The sequence below is a fragment of the Pseudophryne corroboree genome, chromosome 2 (assembly GCF_028390025.1).
Source record: "Pseudophryne corroboree isolate aPseCor3 chromosome 2, aPseCor3.hap2, whole genome shotgun sequence".
NCBI classification, from domain to species: Eukaryota; Metazoa; Chordata; class Amphibia; order Anura; family Myobatrachidae; genus Pseudophryne; species Pseudophryne corroboree.
Genome location: NC_086445.1, coordinates 962,113,921 through 962,132,167, shown reverse-complemented (window position 1 = coordinate 962,132,167; position 18,247 = coordinate 962,113,921). Strand labels below are relative to the sequence as shown.

At 45.1% G+C, this 18,247-nt stretch overlaps 1 protein-coding gene across 1 annotated transcript in view; it reads left to right on the top strand.

The window, feature by feature from the left end:
* The first annotated feature begins 430 nt into the window (after positions 1–430).
* The window catches only part of SAMSN1 (SAM domain, SH3 domain and nuclear localization signals 1), a 155,505-nt gene continuing 137,688 nt past the window's right edge, over positions 431–18,247 (top strand). The window contains exons 1-6 of the mRNA XM_063956344.1: positions 431–473; positions 4,957–4,997; positions 9,110–9,196; positions 10,428–10,507; positions 14,217–14,288; positions 16,379–16,484. Of these exons, the coding sequence (XP_063812414.1) occupies positions 10,448–10,507; positions 14,217–14,288; positions 16,379–16,484 (238 nt within the window). The 5' untranslated portion in view covers positions 431–473; positions 4,957–4,997; positions 9,110–9,196; positions 10,428–10,447. The remainder of the gene's footprint in view (positions 474–4,956; positions 4,998–9,109; positions 9,197–10,427; positions 10,508–14,216; positions 14,289–16,378; positions 16,485–18,247) is intronic.

Sequence of the window (18,247 nt, the reverse complement as noted above, 5' to 3'; positions counted from 1 at the left end):
CTGGACGACAGTCCAGATCGAGCATGCATGCACTGCCAACTGCGACGATCATTGAAGACCCGCGGGGCCGTGCGTCGGTCGTCGCTGGCGGCATTCACACTTGCCGATAAAATGAGCGTCGTCGCTCAGGGAGGTGGAAAATGAACGACGTCGCTCATTTTATCAGCAAGTATGTATGGGCCTTAAGTCACTGTTTCTTGTTTTTCTTATTTGTTTATGTACTCTGTAACTGGGCGCTGTGGATCCCATGTGACACCATATAAATATAGGATAATAATAATAATAATAATAATAATAATAATATATATGCTAGATTTTGTTTAATTAAAATGTATATGTTAATTTAAGCATAACAATGAAAGTAGCAAACGATAAAATGGAAATTATTGATAATTATATTTAATGTTCTTACTGTTTTGTCTAAAGGAAATGCCTGATTTGGATACTACTGATTCAAAAAAGAAGAGGAAAAAGTAAGTGTCAGTAGTTTTTGTCTGTTTAGCTTTCAATGAGCCGTTTATACCTAGAGATGTTACTACTGTGTCAGTATGCTCTGTCCATACGATATCAAATATCAAAAATCTAATTACTATAATCTCACACAGAGCCGTAACTTGGTGTGGGCTAAGTGTGCCTTGCACACAGCGCACTTGCGATGGCAGTGCATAGTACGCTGTGTTACACACTTAGCGGCAGAGGATTTTATTTAATTTTTTTTTCATTTGTGCCGGCCCGGCCGCAGCAGGCTGTCAGCGCACGCTGATTTGACAGCTGCCGCTGGGACCAGAGCCGGCTCACGCCAACAGTAGCCCCCCCTCCCTCCTCCAGTGTGCATGTTACCAGCAGGCAGCTGGGGAGACTGAGCGGGCTGCGCCGCTGCCGGACCGGCTAAGCCTACTGACAAGGAGTCAGGCAGCAGCAGCGCAGTGAACCGCGTGGACTGGATTTCACTTCCAGCCAGCTCCCCAGCGGCCACACAGAGAGGAGAGGCGCCGATCTGTGGTATGTGCCTCCCGGGGGGGGGGTTGAATGAATCAGTGTGCCTGCCAGTGTTGGCGTCCCCTCCCGCCCACACACACACGCTGATTGTTGGCCTCCCCTCCAGCAGTACTGACTACTGAGGCCAACAGTCAGCGTGTGTGGGGAAGGGGGGAAGGGTGCCTGCCAGGGATGCTGTCTGCCGTACTGTGTAAAAAGGGGACACCGTCTGCCATAATGTGTAAAAAGTGTACGCTGTCTGCCGTAATGTGTAAAAAAGGGGACGCTGTATGCCGTAATGTGTAAAAAGGGGACACTGTCTGCCGTAATGTGTGTAAAAAGGGGACGCTGTCTGCCGTAATGTGTAAAAAGGGGGACGCTGTCTGCCGTAATGTGTAAAAAGGGGGACTGGCTGCTGTAATGTGTAAAAAGGGTACGCTGTCTGCCGTAATGTGTAAAAAAGGGGGACACTGTCTGCCGTAATGTGGAAAAAGGGGACACTGTCTGCCGTAATGTGTGTAAAAAGGGGACGCTGTCTGCCGTAATGTGGAAAAAGGGGACACTGTCTGCCGTAATGTGTGTAAAAAGGGGACGCTGTCTGCCGTAATGTGTAAAAAGGGGGACGCTGTCTGCCGTAATGTGTGTAAAAAGGGGGACGCTGTCTACCGTAATGTGTAAAAAGGGGAAACTGTCTGCCGCAATGTGTAAAAAGGGGGACTGTCTGCCGTAATGTGTAAAAAGGGGGACTGTCTGCCGCAATGTGTAAAAGGGGCTCTACCTGGTGTAGTGGCGCTACTGTGAGGCGGAATTTGAATAATGCAGACTACTGTGCACTGTAGTATGAATTGGTATTATTTTGTGGCCACACCCCTTCCCTATGAAGCCACGCCCCTAAAAATTTTGCACGCGCCTACGCGCGCACTGCACGGGTTTTGCACGGGGGGCGCCAATTACGTTTCTTGCACACAGCGCTAAAATGCCTAGTTACGGCACTGATCTCACATATATATACGGATTGTTGGTAGGTATCTAGGCATACACAGGGAAATATGACAGTTCCTCTATAGTATATCAAGGCTTAGACCACATTTCAGTCCCAAATATAAGTGACATACTCTGGGCAGTTTCCAGGCAGTATGTATGGCTCCCAGTGCAAACATTCAAAATGCCCTGATCCGCTTCCCCACTCCTTCAACCCAGATACATGACCTCATGACAAGGGGTGTGGCCTCACTGGAAAAAATTACCTTACACCCCAGTTTTGCACCCTGCACTTATATCTTGCTGTAACTCTGCCTGCCAAGTGCTGGCATGCGGATCTGCTTGGCCAGACCTCCATCTGGTGGCTAGTGGCAGCAGGGGTCGGAGTGCTCCATGTGATTGCACGGCTCACCCACCTCTAGAAACGGCATTAGAAGTACTTGTGCACCCTCTGAAAGTTAAAACCACTAGAAAGTAAACTATACAGCTTGTAGTGATTCAGCAGCACCCATTTTACTATGAAAAAATGTAAGTAATTCTCACTTATCTTAATCTTCTCTACGTTATCTGCTAAAGGGGGTCATTCTGAGTTGATCACTCGCTGCCGATCTTCGCAGCGCAGCGATCAGGTAAAAAAATGGCAAAACTGTGCATGCGTATGCACCGCAATGCGCAGGCGCATCGTACAGGTACAAAGAGGATCCGTGCTGGGTGATGGGTTTAGCGAAGATTCCATTCGCACAGCCGAATGCAAGGTGATTGACAGAAAGAGGGTGTTTATGGGTGTCAACTGACCGTTTTCTCTGTGTATTTGGGAAAATGAAGGCACGTCCAGGCGTTTGCTGGGCGGGTGTCTGACGTCAATTCCGGGACCAAAAAGACTGAAGTGATCACAAGGGCTGAGTAAGTCCAGAGCTACTCAGAAACTGCACAAAATATTTTTGCTGCGCTCAGCTGCAAAGGCGTTCGCACACTAGCACGGCTGCTAAAAGTAGCTAGCGATGAAACAACTCGGAATGACCCCCAAAGTCTCTTCTCAAAGTCCTCCTTTCTCACTTAAAAAAACAGTCCCGAAGAAGGAATGTACCAAGTGGAGTAGATCGCAAACATAACCCTATGTTGGCCACAACTTCTATTGTTACCATTAGGCCTCCAAAACAATGAGTCCAGTATATTAACGACTGGCTATGTCACTTGTCGGTAGTTATCGCAATGTAAGCAAACTATTGAAGGTGAGGCTGACAAAAGGCATGTACTGAGAAGGACAGTGGGTACAAAGTGTCTAGGGCTGGGTGAGGGCCCAAGCCTACCTACCAAAGTCATACAACCATGGCCCAAAGTTAGTGTTGCTACATCCCCTTCAGTGTTGGCACAATATCTGCAGAGGGTTCCAATATTTACCATGTGACAAATCCCTTTTAGAAGGAGGTGACGGAGGCAATTACAAGCCTTTGTCAGTAACTCTTTTACCAGCAGTGATTACCCGAGCTAATATAAAATTTAAAATTATATTCCACTTAGCAACTTTGCATGCACTGCTCATTATGCCAAGGCACTGAAATTATGGGTACATCCAAAGACTGTGATCAATCCAGAGTATCAGGGAGTGTTGAAATTGGTTCTATAACATTGTTGGTCACTATAAGCATTCCAGCAAGTAACCTAATAGTCTACAGTCTTGGGTTAATGTTGGTGGCTTTAATTTAGTGCAAGGATTAGGTGTACCGAGAGGTCAGCTTGCCCTGTAGTGGATTCAACACACACCAACTAATATAGTGATATGTGTTCTGGGATACTCCCCATTTTGGGATGCAGTCATGTGATTGACACCGGAATCCTGACACCACTCCTGGGACCGGAACTCCAACCACCGACATCCCGAAGGTAAGTATCAGGATGACTGTTAGGGTTTAGGGACCAGGGAGAGGTTAGGCACTAGACAGGGGTGTTAGCTGTAGTCACCAACCCCCAAGTATTAGCCCTAGCCGCCACCCCAGGTTGGTTAGGGTTAGGGTAGAGGACAGAGGAGGGGTAAAATAATTACACTGTCCCCTGTCAGCATTTTCATTGTCGGGATGCCGGTGTGGGTCATGTGACCCGGCCAGAGTGAGCAAGGCCAGAAGAAGAACTTCCTGTTTCCAGAAGAAACAGTTCTGGTATTCCGTACCCCTGAGTACAAATACAAGACAAGCGCTGTGTTCACCTCATATTTCGCCTTTAGAACCATGGGCAATGGGCAACCAACGGTTGTTACATTGTTTGGTGCCATATAACAAACACAAACTAAAAAGAAAAGTAACAAATGTTCTCTATTTCTTCAGTAAAATTACCAAAAAATGGTTATTTCAGTCAATTGACAACAGGGCACTTGTTACCCCCATCAGTAAGAACCATTATGTTGAATTTGACTCAAAACTTTATTGCGACTCATAATATCGAATATAAACAATTAATTAACATACACTATTGGAGAGTAATAAATAGTCATTGCAGTTAGTGGGAAACACTTGAATGACTTATCGTCATGGCCTGACTGGCCATCTGGCACTTCTGGCACAAGCCAGAACAGCCGATGGGCATGTGGGCCGAACTGGTAACCCAGAGAGCCAGGAAGGCCGCGCGCAGCGCAGCCTCCAGCTCTACGGTTTCATGGTTTCCATCGAAATGGGGACGTGTTGCGAGTCCACGCCCCCGGACTCGCAGTGCCCCCCCAGCAACCGTCGCCATGGTAATGGGGGCGTGCCATGAGTCTACAACCCCATGACTCACAGCACGCCCCCATACATCGTGTGGCACGCCTCCCGTGGCGCGCACGCACATTCACGAATGCCAGGGCCGAATTAAGGCCCCAGTCCGTCGCTGTTTATCTTGTTACTCATTCTGAAAAAGATGTTTTGAAAGGAGGAAATTCATGGTGCAAGAACATTTATTGCTTGACCTCTCTTTTTGTCATTGCCTAAAACATAAATTACAACCCTATTCTCCTGTTTTATTCAGGTCACTCATACAGAAATCGGTATCAGAAAATGAAGCGTTTGGTATGTGTCACTTTATTGTATTTGTAGCTTAGTATATTTGTGGAATGCTGCCCACTCACAGGAAGAAACAAATTAAGCCACATGTAGGTGACTAAGTTTGACGGATGCTGGCGGTTTGACCGTCAGTACGACATGAGGTGTATTAGAGGAACTGACTGATGACCAATGGCAAGGGTTGTCACCTCACATATAAAATAATACCTAGGCAATTTGATTACAAGTACCTTTACACATAAACAGATCTATACTTATGCTTTCAGGTGTGGGAACTTTTTTTTTATGTCTTTCCCAACTTTTTATTTATTTCCATGCATGAAAAGATGGGAAACAGACAATTATATTTGTACATGGTTGGAAAATGCCGTGGACATTAAGGGGTAAATTTGCTAAGATGGAGTTTTATTTAAGAAGAGATGTTGCTTATAGCAACCAATCAGATTCCTGGTTTTATATTCTAGAAGATGCTACATAAATGAGAAGTAGAGTTTGATTGGGCAACATCCCATCTTAAATAGAAATCCTATCTTAGTAAATTTGACCCTGTTTGGAAACTTGTGGAGAGAGCTATTAACAAATGAACCAGAATCATTGTTAATGTATAGTTACTTAGTATTGTTTTATCTTATGTGCCATGTTTCTTTACTGATATTAGGGCAAATTGACATTTTTGCCGCATTTGCGGTTTTTTTGCCACAAAAATACCGCATGCGCGTTCCCGTTGATTTGCTTATTCGATTACAAAATAACGAAAATGGGATTACCTCAAAAATTGGTGCCAAAAGTGAAAGGTGAAAATTTGCCTGTACCCCTCAAAAAAAAAGCTAAACTAGCATTGGATAACAGTACAAAAGTTTATTATTGGTTAAAATAAAAGTATTTCTGCTATTTAAATTTGGACATTAATAATGTGTGTCATATGTGTAAGGGGCATTACTGTGTGGTATTATGTGTATAAATGCATTACCAATGTGTGGCATTATGTGTATGAGGTGCTCTACTTTGTGGCGTAACGCATAGAAAGGGCACTACTGTGTGATCTGTGAATAAAGAGCAATATGGTGTGGTGTAATGTGAATAAGGAGCAATATGGTGTGGTGTAATGTGAATAAGGAGCAATATGGTGTAGTGTAATGAGAATAAAGAGCAATATGGTGTGGTGTAATGTGAATAAGGAGCAATTCAGTATGATGTTATGTGAATGAGGGGCACTACTGTGAGAAGTAACGTATATAAGGTAAATTAGCACTAATGTGTGATGTAATGTGAATAAGGGACACTATCGTATGATAAATTGTGAATAAAGTTGCAGTAATGTGAGGCATAATTTGAATTGGGGGTACTATTGTGTGGCCATGCCCCTTGCCAGCAAGAACACATACCTTTTTGGGCTGTGCGCCGAATGTGAACACTGTTCTTATTTAAATTACAGGGGGTAGGAAAACAAAAAAAAAGGACTGCTATGGGTGGGGGGTGATGGTGCTGGGAAAGGGGTGCAGGGTCAGAGGCGGAACTAGTGGTGGTGCTAGGGGGCACCAGCCAAAATCTTGCCTAGGGCATCATATTGGTTAGGGCCAGCTCTGTACATGGCCAAGCACTTGTTAAAGGAATGTCTAATAAACATGGCCTTTAATGACTGGCTGTCCGTAATTACGGGACCGTGTACACAGTTTTCATAATAAACTGAATCAGGGTCGAATTAACTTTTGTGGGGGTCCCAGAGTAACTCATTGTTGACGGTCCTTAATAATAAATTATCTATATGATAGAACATAGTAACATACATAGTAACATAGTAACTAAGGTTGAAAAAAGACAATTGTCCATCGAGTTCAACCTATTTGTGGTCTCCTATGCATTCTTATTATAGGACTAGTTATTTTTATGTGCCTACGCATCATAACCCTGAATATCTTTATCCAATAGGAATTTATCTAACCCATTCTTAAAGGTGTTGACTGAGTCCGCTGTTACTACTGTCTCAGGCAGGGAATTCCAAACACGTATTGTCCTTACTGTGAAAAAACCTTTTCGCCTCAATGTGCGGTAACTCCTCTCCTCTATCCTAAGCGAGTGACCACGTGTCCTCTGTGCTGATCTTATAGAAAACAGGTCCCTCCCAAGCTCTGTGTATTGACCCCTTTCCTCGTATTCCAGCGTCTCCATGCCCTTGATTAGTTTGGTCGCCCGCCTCTGAACCTTTTCTAGCTCCAGGATATCCTTTTTGTAATATGGTGCCCAAAATTGCACACAGTACAGGTTGAGTATCCCATATCCAAATATTCCGAAATACGGAATATTCCAAAATACGGACTTTTTTGAGTCAGAGTGAGATAGTGAAACCTTTGTTTTTTGATGGCTCAATGTACACAAACTTTGTTTAATACACAAAGTTATTAAAAATATTGGCTAAAGTTAACTTCAGGCTGTGTGTATAAGGTGTATATGAAATATAAATGTATTCTGTGCTTAGATTTAGGTCCCATCACCATAATATCTCATTATACTATGCAATTATTCCAAAATACGGAAAAATCCCATATCCAAAATACCTCTGGTCCCAAGCATTTTGGATAAGAGATACTCAACCTGTATTTAAGATGATATGCTGGTGATAATGCTTTTTAATAATATGTGTAAATATTCCCGGCACCACAAATATGATAACACATTGTAGTGCCCCCAGTTCACATTATGCTACACAGAAACCCAGTTCACATAAGCCACAGTGCCCCCCAGCCTGGTGATGCAGCTGTGTGTGTGTTAGCCCCAAAGTGTGTGGGCCCGTGAGCAACCGCCTCACCCGTCCTGTTGTTAATCTGGCTCTGAGCTGGATTTTGAGTTCTAACCATTTCTGAGAAATAACAATCCGATGTATATGAGAGAAATCAACAGGAATGCAAGTTTGGGGAACATGTGCCTAATTGGCAGGGGTTGTACATAGTTTTACAATACTTTCAAGAACCCACAATCCCCACCCTTCATCCTTCATTCTTCTTTACCCTGCGGCCTTTTTATTATACAAATGTATTTAAAGCCCTAAGGGGTACATTTACTAAACAGTAATAAGAGCAGAGAAGTGAGCCAGTGGAGAAGTTGCCCATGGCAACCAATCAGCACTGAAGTAACATCTACAATTTGCATACTATAAAATGATACAGAGCTGCTGATTGGTTGAAATTTCTCCACTGGCTCACTTCTCTGCTCTTATCACTGCTTAGTAAATGTACCCCTAAGACAGGTGTCCTGTTTACCAGTAGTCACAAAATAATGCTTGATTCTGAGTAGCATGCAGCTCCGTACGTGCCCAAATTCAGAATGTGGCTGAGTAACAAATATAAAAGTGCAAGTATTGTATCTGTCCATATTGTTGTAATTTACACTAGCAATCCCACACAAAACCGCCCTGAAAAGTGTGAGCGTGTCTGTAAGCATGAGACAGCTATATTTCTGCAAATAGCAACGTAATATAGGTACATTTTTAAGTAAATGACCTTTTACTGTAAGTCTCATTCATCATATAGATCCTAATCACACCACTTCCACTGATTGTGTTGTGACAACCTGAGATAATAGCTCTGTGAGCTGCAGGGACCACTATAACATCCACTACAGCTGCAGTACGTTCACACTTGTTAGTAGGTTCTTCCCCTTAAGAATGTCAGATCTCTGCAGAGCTAGGGTTAAATATCACATTCACATTATATATCATATAGGTTTCTATCAAATGCAATCTCCGCTCGGTATGTTATAATCATGTGTTTGCTACAAGCAGCCCGAATCGATGACATTGCTTGGTGAAGGATCACAGTGATGAATTCCCTGCTATAAGGGGTGCTATCACACATACAGTAAATATTGACTGATTTATTGATTTGTTCATGATTACATGGGAATAATCTCCAAAGGGAAATGAAGTGATGAAACCACTTGTGATCCAATCTTTCTGCACATTTTAAACAGGGGAATATAATACTTGATAGAAAGCCATTGCTGGCAGCGCCCCTGTAATTATACGGACTAGGCCTTCAAGGATTCCGTTTTATAGAGCACAGATTTGATTCCTATGCTGACCATCTGCTGCTGGTAACTCACCTTCCTCTGTTTGATGTTAGACAGGAGATCCTGGGTCACAACGCATGGGCAAAACTCCAGGAGGCCTAGCAATGATTCCTACCTCAGAAGGCACTGTTACTTCGAAGGTAATACAATAATATGTTTACCTTTATTGCTGTGTAATCCCCTAATGCCTGATAAAGCCTCTCCGTATGTGTTTTACACCTAATAAACAGGATTTTGGAGGTTGCACATGGAACATGTTACAGATATGTTTGATAAAAACATTGGGGGTAATTCAGACCTGATGGCTGCTGGGCGTTTTCGCACAGCAGGCGAACAGATCCAAATTGAGCATGCGTATGCACCGCTGCAAAGGGGATCGTCGGTCAGTGACGGGTTTGTGCGAATGATCAATTTGCGCGGGCAGTCGCAAGGAGATTGACAGGAAGAGGGTGTTTGTGGGTGGCAACTGACCGTTTTCAGAGAGTGTTTGGAAAAACGCTGGTGTGGCCAAGCGTTTGCAGGGCGGGCGTCTGACGACAAACCCGGTCCTGAACAGCACTGATGTGATTGTATCGGCAGATTAAGTCCTGGGCTGCGCAGAGACTGCACAAAATCAGTTTGTGCATCTCTGCTACACATGCAATCGCACACTTGCACCAAGCCAGAGCATCCACAAATCTGCACATGCTGTTGCATGGAAGTGATCACAGATGACATCAGAGACCTGCCCGCCAAACGCCATGACACACCTGCATTTTTGCCACCACTCCCACAAAACGCCAGGTTACCACCACCACCCTAAACGCTCACTTCCTGTCAATCACTGTGCAATCACTTCACTTTATTATTGCAAATGCACCTCAATTGCAATGCGGCTCTGCACATGCGCATTGTTTTCGCAGTGCGTGCGCAGGCTTTTGCTAATCGGCCAGTTGCGATCCATGCTGAATTAGGCCCTTAGGGGGATATTTACTAAGCAGTGATAAGAGCAGAGAAGTGAGCCAGTGGAGAAGTTGCCCTATCAACCAATCAGCAGCTCTGTATAATTTTATAGTATGCAAATTAAAGATGTTATTTCAGAGCTGATTGGTTGCCATGGGCAACTTCTCCACTGGCTCACTTCTCCGCTCTTATCACTGCTTAGTAAATGTCCCCCTTAGTATGCTAATAGCTACACTGAGCTGCCATATATTACCCTATGCCCTTCAGAACTTTGCCAGCTTCCTCCACATAACTCAGACTGGTGCAGGTGTTGGAATTCGGTGAGCTAAAAACTGACTTCATAATCCTGTAATGCTAATGATTCATCGAAGGAAACTGCAAAGTAAAATAATTATTTGTTGTATAGACATTTTACCTTATCTGCTATAGATCTCCGAGAAGAGGATTATATGATGGGAGACAGATCAAATTTACTGTCCAGAAAAAAAGCAGAAGATAATCTGTGCCAGGTAAAGATAAGTATTCTCCTACGGAGCTTTGTGCGTCAGCTTTTCTCTTATTAAGTTGGTAGAGAAGGCACATTCTACAACACAGAGGGAACACTGTTACAGGATGTAGCACTCGTACATACAGTCAGGGTCGGGCCCACAGGGGTACACAGGAAGCCTCTGGTGGGCCCCGCTGCCTGGGGGCCCAACCCCTCCTCTACGGATCAGGCACTTGCACTTGAATTATACATATAGGGGGTCATTCCGAGTTGATCGCTAGCTGCCGTTGTTCGCAGCGCAGCGATCAGGCTAAAAATCAGCACTTCTGCGCATGTGTATACACCGCAATGTGCATGCCCGACGTACGGGTACAAAGGCTTTTGTGGTTTTGCACAGGTTCTAGCGACGTTCTCATTCGCACTGGCGGCCGCAAGAAGATTGACAGAAAAGGGGTGTCAACTGACCGTTTTCAGGGAGTGCTTAGAAAAACGCAGGCGTGCCATGGAAAATGCAGGCGTGGCTGGGTGAATGCTGGGCGGGTGTGTGACGTCAAAAGCCAACCCTCCAACGTTAGAATCAACGCACACGATGAGTAAGTCCAGGGCTGGTCTTGTTTTGCACAAAATCTTTTTGAAGGCGCTATGCTGCACAGGCGTTCGCACTTTTGCAAAGCAAAAATACACTCCCCGGTGGGCGGCGGCAATGCGTTTGCACGGCTGCTAAAAACTGCTAGTGAGCGATCAACTCGGAATGACCACCACAGTATGTTACATTATACTGCACAGGACTATGGTGTATTTTCTACAGTGCATTGCTGTTACTAATCTGGTACATTATCATGCATGCACTAGGAGTATTTACTATATATACTGTATCTCACACTTGCAGGAAAGTAGGCAAGTGCCGGGAGAGTCCCGTTATTTTGGTCAGTCCTCCACACCCATGGAAGAGTAGCCAGATCTCCAGAATCCCACCCTAGTGAGGACATCATACAGGGAATTGCGGTTCAGTATGGAGGGGGTGGAGCTAAATGATGCAAATTCACATAATTTATCCCTGCTCCGCCCCCATGGACCTGCAGGATTTGGGGGGCCCCTGCACTGGTACGCAACGACTTCTCTCTGGGCTTTTCCTGTACAGGAGATTTCAATAGTAGTCAGGTATGGTGGGGAAGAACACTAAACCCGAGGTGGGGGAGGGGGGGGGGGGGGGGGGGCTCAAGCTTTGGTAAAAGAGAGAGCCTTGAGGTATTTAAAGGGAGGACAACAGTTGTACACTTGCAAAAAAATTATTTCAACATTATAGGAGATATTTATCAAACTTCTAAAGAGGACAAGTGGAGGTGTTTCCCAAAGCAACCAATCAGACTCCACCTATCATTATATAGAATGTATTAGGTAAATGATAGCTAGAATCTGATTGGTTGCAAATTGCGGCAACATGAACATATTTTTTTTTTTAACCTACAGTATATGCTGGATATTGATAATTAAATCCCATTACTAGGAGCTGTCACATTGAACTTTTCAGAGAAAAAATGTTTAGTAGATCCCCCTACCCCTCTGCATAACAAAAAAAACAATCAAAATATGCAACAGAATGTTAACATGGTGGAATTAATAAAGTACAGTAGTCAATTAATTGCTAAACTAAATTGAAAATAAATAAAAAATCCCCTTTGTTTGTGTTCACATTTAAATTCAAGTTATTTATGATGGTTTGTTTTTTTAAGCAAATATTTCTTTAGTGAAGCATGACAAATACATATATAATAACAAGAAGTACATTCAATGTGAATACAGTATAACACACACAGTGTCAGACTGGGACATGTAGGGCCCACCGAGGGAATGCAGTGATAGGGGCCTACAGTATGTTAGGGGTGTGGCCAGTCTGTAGAGGGGGGGTGTTTGACTAACCATTAGAGAGTCTGGGTCCCTTCATAAATATATACAGTAAATTCAGCTGCTGCATGCATGATAATGTACCAGATTAATAACAGCAATGCACTGTAGACAATACACCATAGTCCAGTATAAAGTAACATATGTATAATGTATAATTCAAGTGCACAGTCTGGAACCTGATCCTTACAGCAGGAGGTGGGGCCCCAGGCAGTAGGACCCACTGGTGGTTTCCCCTTTACCCCTGTGGGCCAGTCCAAGCTGCACACACACCATGAGCAATTGTCCAATACATAATAAGATTACTTTAACACAGGGGTGGGGAACCTACAGGGGTGGGGAACCTCCGGCCTGCGGGCCGTATACGGCCCGCGAAGCCGTTTGGTCCGGCCCACCAGCTTGTGTCAGTGAGACACGCTGCCGCTCAGTCCGGCGGCAGCGTGTCTCAGCTGTCAGAACAGGGAGGAGAGCGCGGCTGTCGGGTGGGAGCGGCGGCGTGTAGTACTTCAAACCAGCCGCCGGTCCGTGAGCCAATGAGAGCTCGCGGACCGGCAGCCAATCAGGAGCCGCGACTGCCGGTCCGCGAGCTCTGATTGGCTCTCGAACCGGCGGCTGGTTTGAAGTACTACACGCCGCCGCTCCCACCCGACAGCCGCGCTCTCCTCCGTGTCCCGCCGAAAGGAGCACGGTAAGCAGCACGGAGGGGGGAGGGCATCTGTATACCTGGCACTATGGGGGCATTTGTATACCTGGCACTGTGGGGGCATCTGTATAACTGGCACTGTGAGGGGCATCTGTATACCTGGCACTGTGGGGACATCTGTATAACTGGCACTGTGGGGGGCATTTGTATACCTGGCACTGTGGGGGGCATTTGTATACCTGGCACTGTGGGGGCATCTGTATAACTGGCACTGTGGGGGCATCTGTATACCTGGCACTGTGGGGACATCTGTATACCTGGCACTGTGGGGGCATCCGTATACCTGGCACTGTGGGGGCATCTTTATACCTGGCACTGTGGGGACATCTGTATACCTGGCACTGTGGGGGCATCTGTATACCTGGCACTGTGGGGACATCTGTATACCTGGCACTGTGAGGGGCATTTGTATACCTGGCACTGTGGGGGCATTTGTATACCTGGCACTGTGGGGGCAATTGTGGATCTGGCACCGCACTATTGGGGGCATATGTGTATCACGTCCCATTTTAACTGGCCACACCCATTTTTTTGGCGCGTGCGCGCCTCCGGCGCGCACACACAGTACCTCTAAGGGGCAGACCTACTGGGGGGCAGGGTAATTTTTTACGTTGAGAATTTTTGTATGGCCCCCGAAGGATTTTATAAATATCCAAATGGCCCTTGGTAGAAAAAAGGTTCCCCACTCCTTTAACACATGCTTACCGACATTCTGGCTGCTCTCTGCGGGAGAGAGCAGCCAGGTCGGCTCAGAGGGCGGGCAAGGGAGGCTGTGACGTAGAGGAGGGGGTGGGCCGGAGGCGGGATGGGGGCGGAGCAATGGCGGGCGGGGCGGGGCAAGGGTGGGGTCACGGTGATGCCTCCTTTAAGCCACGCCCCCCCTCTGTAATGCTGCGATCACCGGCATTACACTGCAGTGGGCGTGGCTATAATTACCGGGAGACTTGCCTGCTCTTCCGGGGAGCCGGGAGGGTCACCCGATTTTCGGGAGCCTCCCGGCCATTCCGGGAGAGTAGGCAAGTATGCTTTAACAGCATGTCTCATGTGTGCACCCGGGTCCATAAAGAAGCGTGACTTGTAGTCTGTAACCAAAAGATGTGTAATAACATGTTCTCCTTGTCAGGTTTCAGCATACAAACAATGGAATCCACCACAAAATCAGTCTTCAAATTCAAATGGATGTACTACTGGCATGGTAAGTATAAGTAAGGTGGATGTCACAAGGTTTATAAAGACTGTGGGGCAGATCATGTACTGTACTAAGGGGTTCGGTATGAAATACCGCTTGTCACATGACCCCGACAGCGGCATCCCGACAATGAAGATCTTGACATCAGAGGGGCTATTTTTAACCCCCCCGCTACCCCAACCCTTTGGGAGTGGCGGCTAGATCTAACCCTCCAGGGGTGGTGGCTAGATCTAACCCTCCAGGGGTGGTGGCTATATCTAACCCTCAGGGGATAGTGGCTACTTCCTGACCCTAACCCCTCTCCTCCGGGCCCGAACCCTAACAGGTAATACTTACAGTCGGTATTCCGGCACTGGTCTCCCGAGTGGTGTCGGGATTCTGGCTCTTGTCATTTTTCAAACACAGCCTGTAACATGGCAGTTAGGTGCTGATTAGCTGGTCATTTATCTCTCTCCACTTTATCACTTTCCAAGTCTTAGTACATCCCTCATGTTTGTGATTAGAATTAATGGTCTGAAATGTGATTCCTAATCTTATATGTTTCATGTTTACCAACATATTTAAATCTAGAGAGGAGGCGGCCCATGTGCAGACTCTGTCTGGGCCCCTCCTCTATAGCTGGCAGCGCTGTAGAGCTCTGGGCGGCGGCCATTTTCAAAGTGATTTTCCTACTGTGAATGTGCAAAACACCGGGAAACTGGTGGAGGATATTAAAAATAATGGGTGCAGGGTGTGCGGTGTGGGTCACCATGGAACCCATGTGCAACCCACACACTGCACCCTTTATAAGTACGCCAGTGCTAAGTGGCCATGTGCTGCCTCTATGGCTGGCAATAACAAGTGTATGGGCAATGATGCTGCCTCCATCAGGAGGTGGTGATTATGACACTGCCATGTGGGCCTACTCTCCATAATACAAATCACTGCCTCCCATAGGATAATCACAGTCATATCCTTAAATGGTATGTTCTGCTTTGACTCTGATTGGCTACCGGGTGATCTATCCATGTCCCATTAAAACAGAAGATTTCTCAGATGAGCGCCCGTTATCAGGGGACCTTATCAAAGAGAAGAGCTGCTGCCTACTTTAATTCTACTTGTGAGGGGGACCGTAGTACGTCTTTGGGTGTATGCCCACAGTCAGTTTGCCCAGGAGAGAGACACCGCGGTCCATAGCAACTTAGGCAGATCGGCAGATCAGGTGGTCAAATGCTTTCCATAGGACTTGGGACACTTTTCTCTTAGCTAGAGCATCTGGTCTTTTTAAACAGCTTTCCCTATGTGTGAGTCCAGCAGTGCACTCTGGGAATTGCAGTTCCACAACTGACTGCTCTCTACCTGGGATTTCTATATCAAAACATTTGAAATCTATGGGGTAAATTTACTAAGGCGGAAGTTTTTTAGAACTGGTGATGTTGCCCATAGCAACCAATCACATCCTATCTATTATCTTCTAGAAACAGCTAGATAAATCTTATGTAGAATCTGATTGGTTGCTATAAGCATCATCACCAGTTAAAAAAAAAAACTCCCACCTTAGTAAATTTACCCCTTTTATACTATTGGGACATTTGTTTATATACTATTCTACTTTTTACACAAGCGCAATAAGCTTTTTTACCGGGCATACTAGAACATGAAATTATATGGTGACAGTATATTTTTATTTTTACTAATTGTATATTTTTTTATAGATATTAAATTGGTGTAATTTGATTATTGATAGATATATATATATATATATATATATATATATATATATGTCTTGACTTGCTACTGCCCTACCCGTGGTATATATATATATATATATATATATATATATATATATATATATATATATATTTATATATAGATATTATTACAATCATATGTATATTTTTTATAAGTGCAGTTCCACAATTGCCTATTTTCTGCTTTGTCTATTTGGTCTGAATGCACTAGCTTCTGTCTAGTTACACATTTTATATATACATTATACTTTGTTCACTATTTTGGATATAAAGTGACAGAGTGGGTAAGGAAGCATGGTAAATATTGATGGCACGTCTTGGAATTGTAGCTATCTGCGCTGTACTGGATTTAATTTTTTTTCTCAGGACTTGGATGACAGCAAATCAGAGTCGATGGGAACATTGAAAAGATTGCAGAAAATAGTCAGAACAAAAAAGGGCAATGATGATGTCAGACATGCCCTGGTACAATGTGAGTATCCGATGGTTCTCAGCGGGGTCTCTGCATGAGGTCTAATAACAACAATGATAGGGCACAAAGCAATCAATGACATAAGGTCTGATGCTAAAATATATTGATAATGATTCGAGAATCTGGTGGAAATGCCCCTTAAAGAAATGTGTCTGAAAACAGATCGATGATTTTTGTCAGACTGCATTAAATGATGATTTACACTGAGATCTCAGGTCTTCGACATAGGAATAAAATACTTCTTAGGATTTTACCGGCTTCCAAGAAGGTAATATACTTACAGAGGATACAGCAAAACAACATCAACTCGGAATAATCCCACAATCACCCAACTACTATATAACTGTGTAAGACTTAAGGCCCGTACACACTGGCTGATATATCGGGCGTTCTCTTGAACGGCCGATATATTGCGGGTCCGTCGGCCAGTGTGTACGGCCGATACGTCTGTGAACTACGTCGTTCACAGACGTATCGCATCGGCCCCGCAGCACAGCCGACGGCCAATATATCTACCGATATATTGGCGCGTCGCTGTGTGTGTACGGGCGGATGGCCGACCGTCCAGACACATGCTGCGGCGGCCGGCGGTGATTGACAGCTGAACTGGGCGGGCATGTGTACACGCCCGCCCAGTTCATGACGTCAGTCCCCGACGGATCGGCCAATGTGTATGCTCAACACACTGCCCGATCCGTCCATAGATATATCTGCCGATCAATTGATCTGCAGATATATCTTTCAGTGTGTACCCACTTTTAAGATATGTACACACCATACAATAATCAGGCTAAGCAGATGATTTTCCTCTGCCGGTCCGATAATCACAGAGTGTGCACACAACACTGGGGGCCGATAATCATTCCATAACGATTTCGATATCGCTCAGTGTGTACGCACTAGGGGCCCGATTCAGACCTGATCGCTCTTGGGCGAATTCGCACAGCGGCCGATTATAAAATGCTGCGCATGTGTATTCACTGCGCCAAACAGCGACAGGATGGTGTGAAAATTTTGATCGCAAGGCGTTTGCATGGTGATTGACGGGAAGAGGATGTTTGTAGGTGGTAACTGGCCGTTTTCTGGGAGTGTCAGGAAAAACGCAGGCGTTCCCAAGCGTTTTCAGGGAGGGTGTGTGACGTCAGCTCTGGTCCCAATCAGCCTGTTTATATCGCACTGTAGGAGTAAGTCCTGGGCTACGCACAGACTGCACAGACTGGAAAAATCATTGGATGGTGAGCAAGTTGCGAACGGATTTGCAGATGTCCGCTGTCTGGCGAAATTTTGCACGGCGTACGCATGCAGTCGCACACTTGCACAGGGCTGGTTTACAATCTCTCTAGGCAGCGACTATCTGATCGCAGACCTCTGCAAATTTGCAGCACAACGATCAGGTCTGAATTAGGCCCTATGTCAGGCAGCCTGGGAGGGAAGGGAACAAACACACTGGGGTAAATTTACTAAGATGGGAGTTCTTTTTAAGATGGGATGTTGCCCATAGCAACCAATCAATCAGATTCCAGGTATTATCTTCTAGAAGGTGCTAGATATATGAGAAGTAGAATCTGATTGGTTGCTATTAGCAACATCCCATTTTAACTAGAACTCCTATCTTAGTAAATTTACCCCACTGTGCGATATCACTCATGGAGCGTATTGCACAGTGTGTACCCACCTTTAGTACAGATAATCATTCAGATTGGAACAATAAACCACTAGTTGATGCTTTCAAGATTGTTTAATTACCCGGAAAATAATAAAGT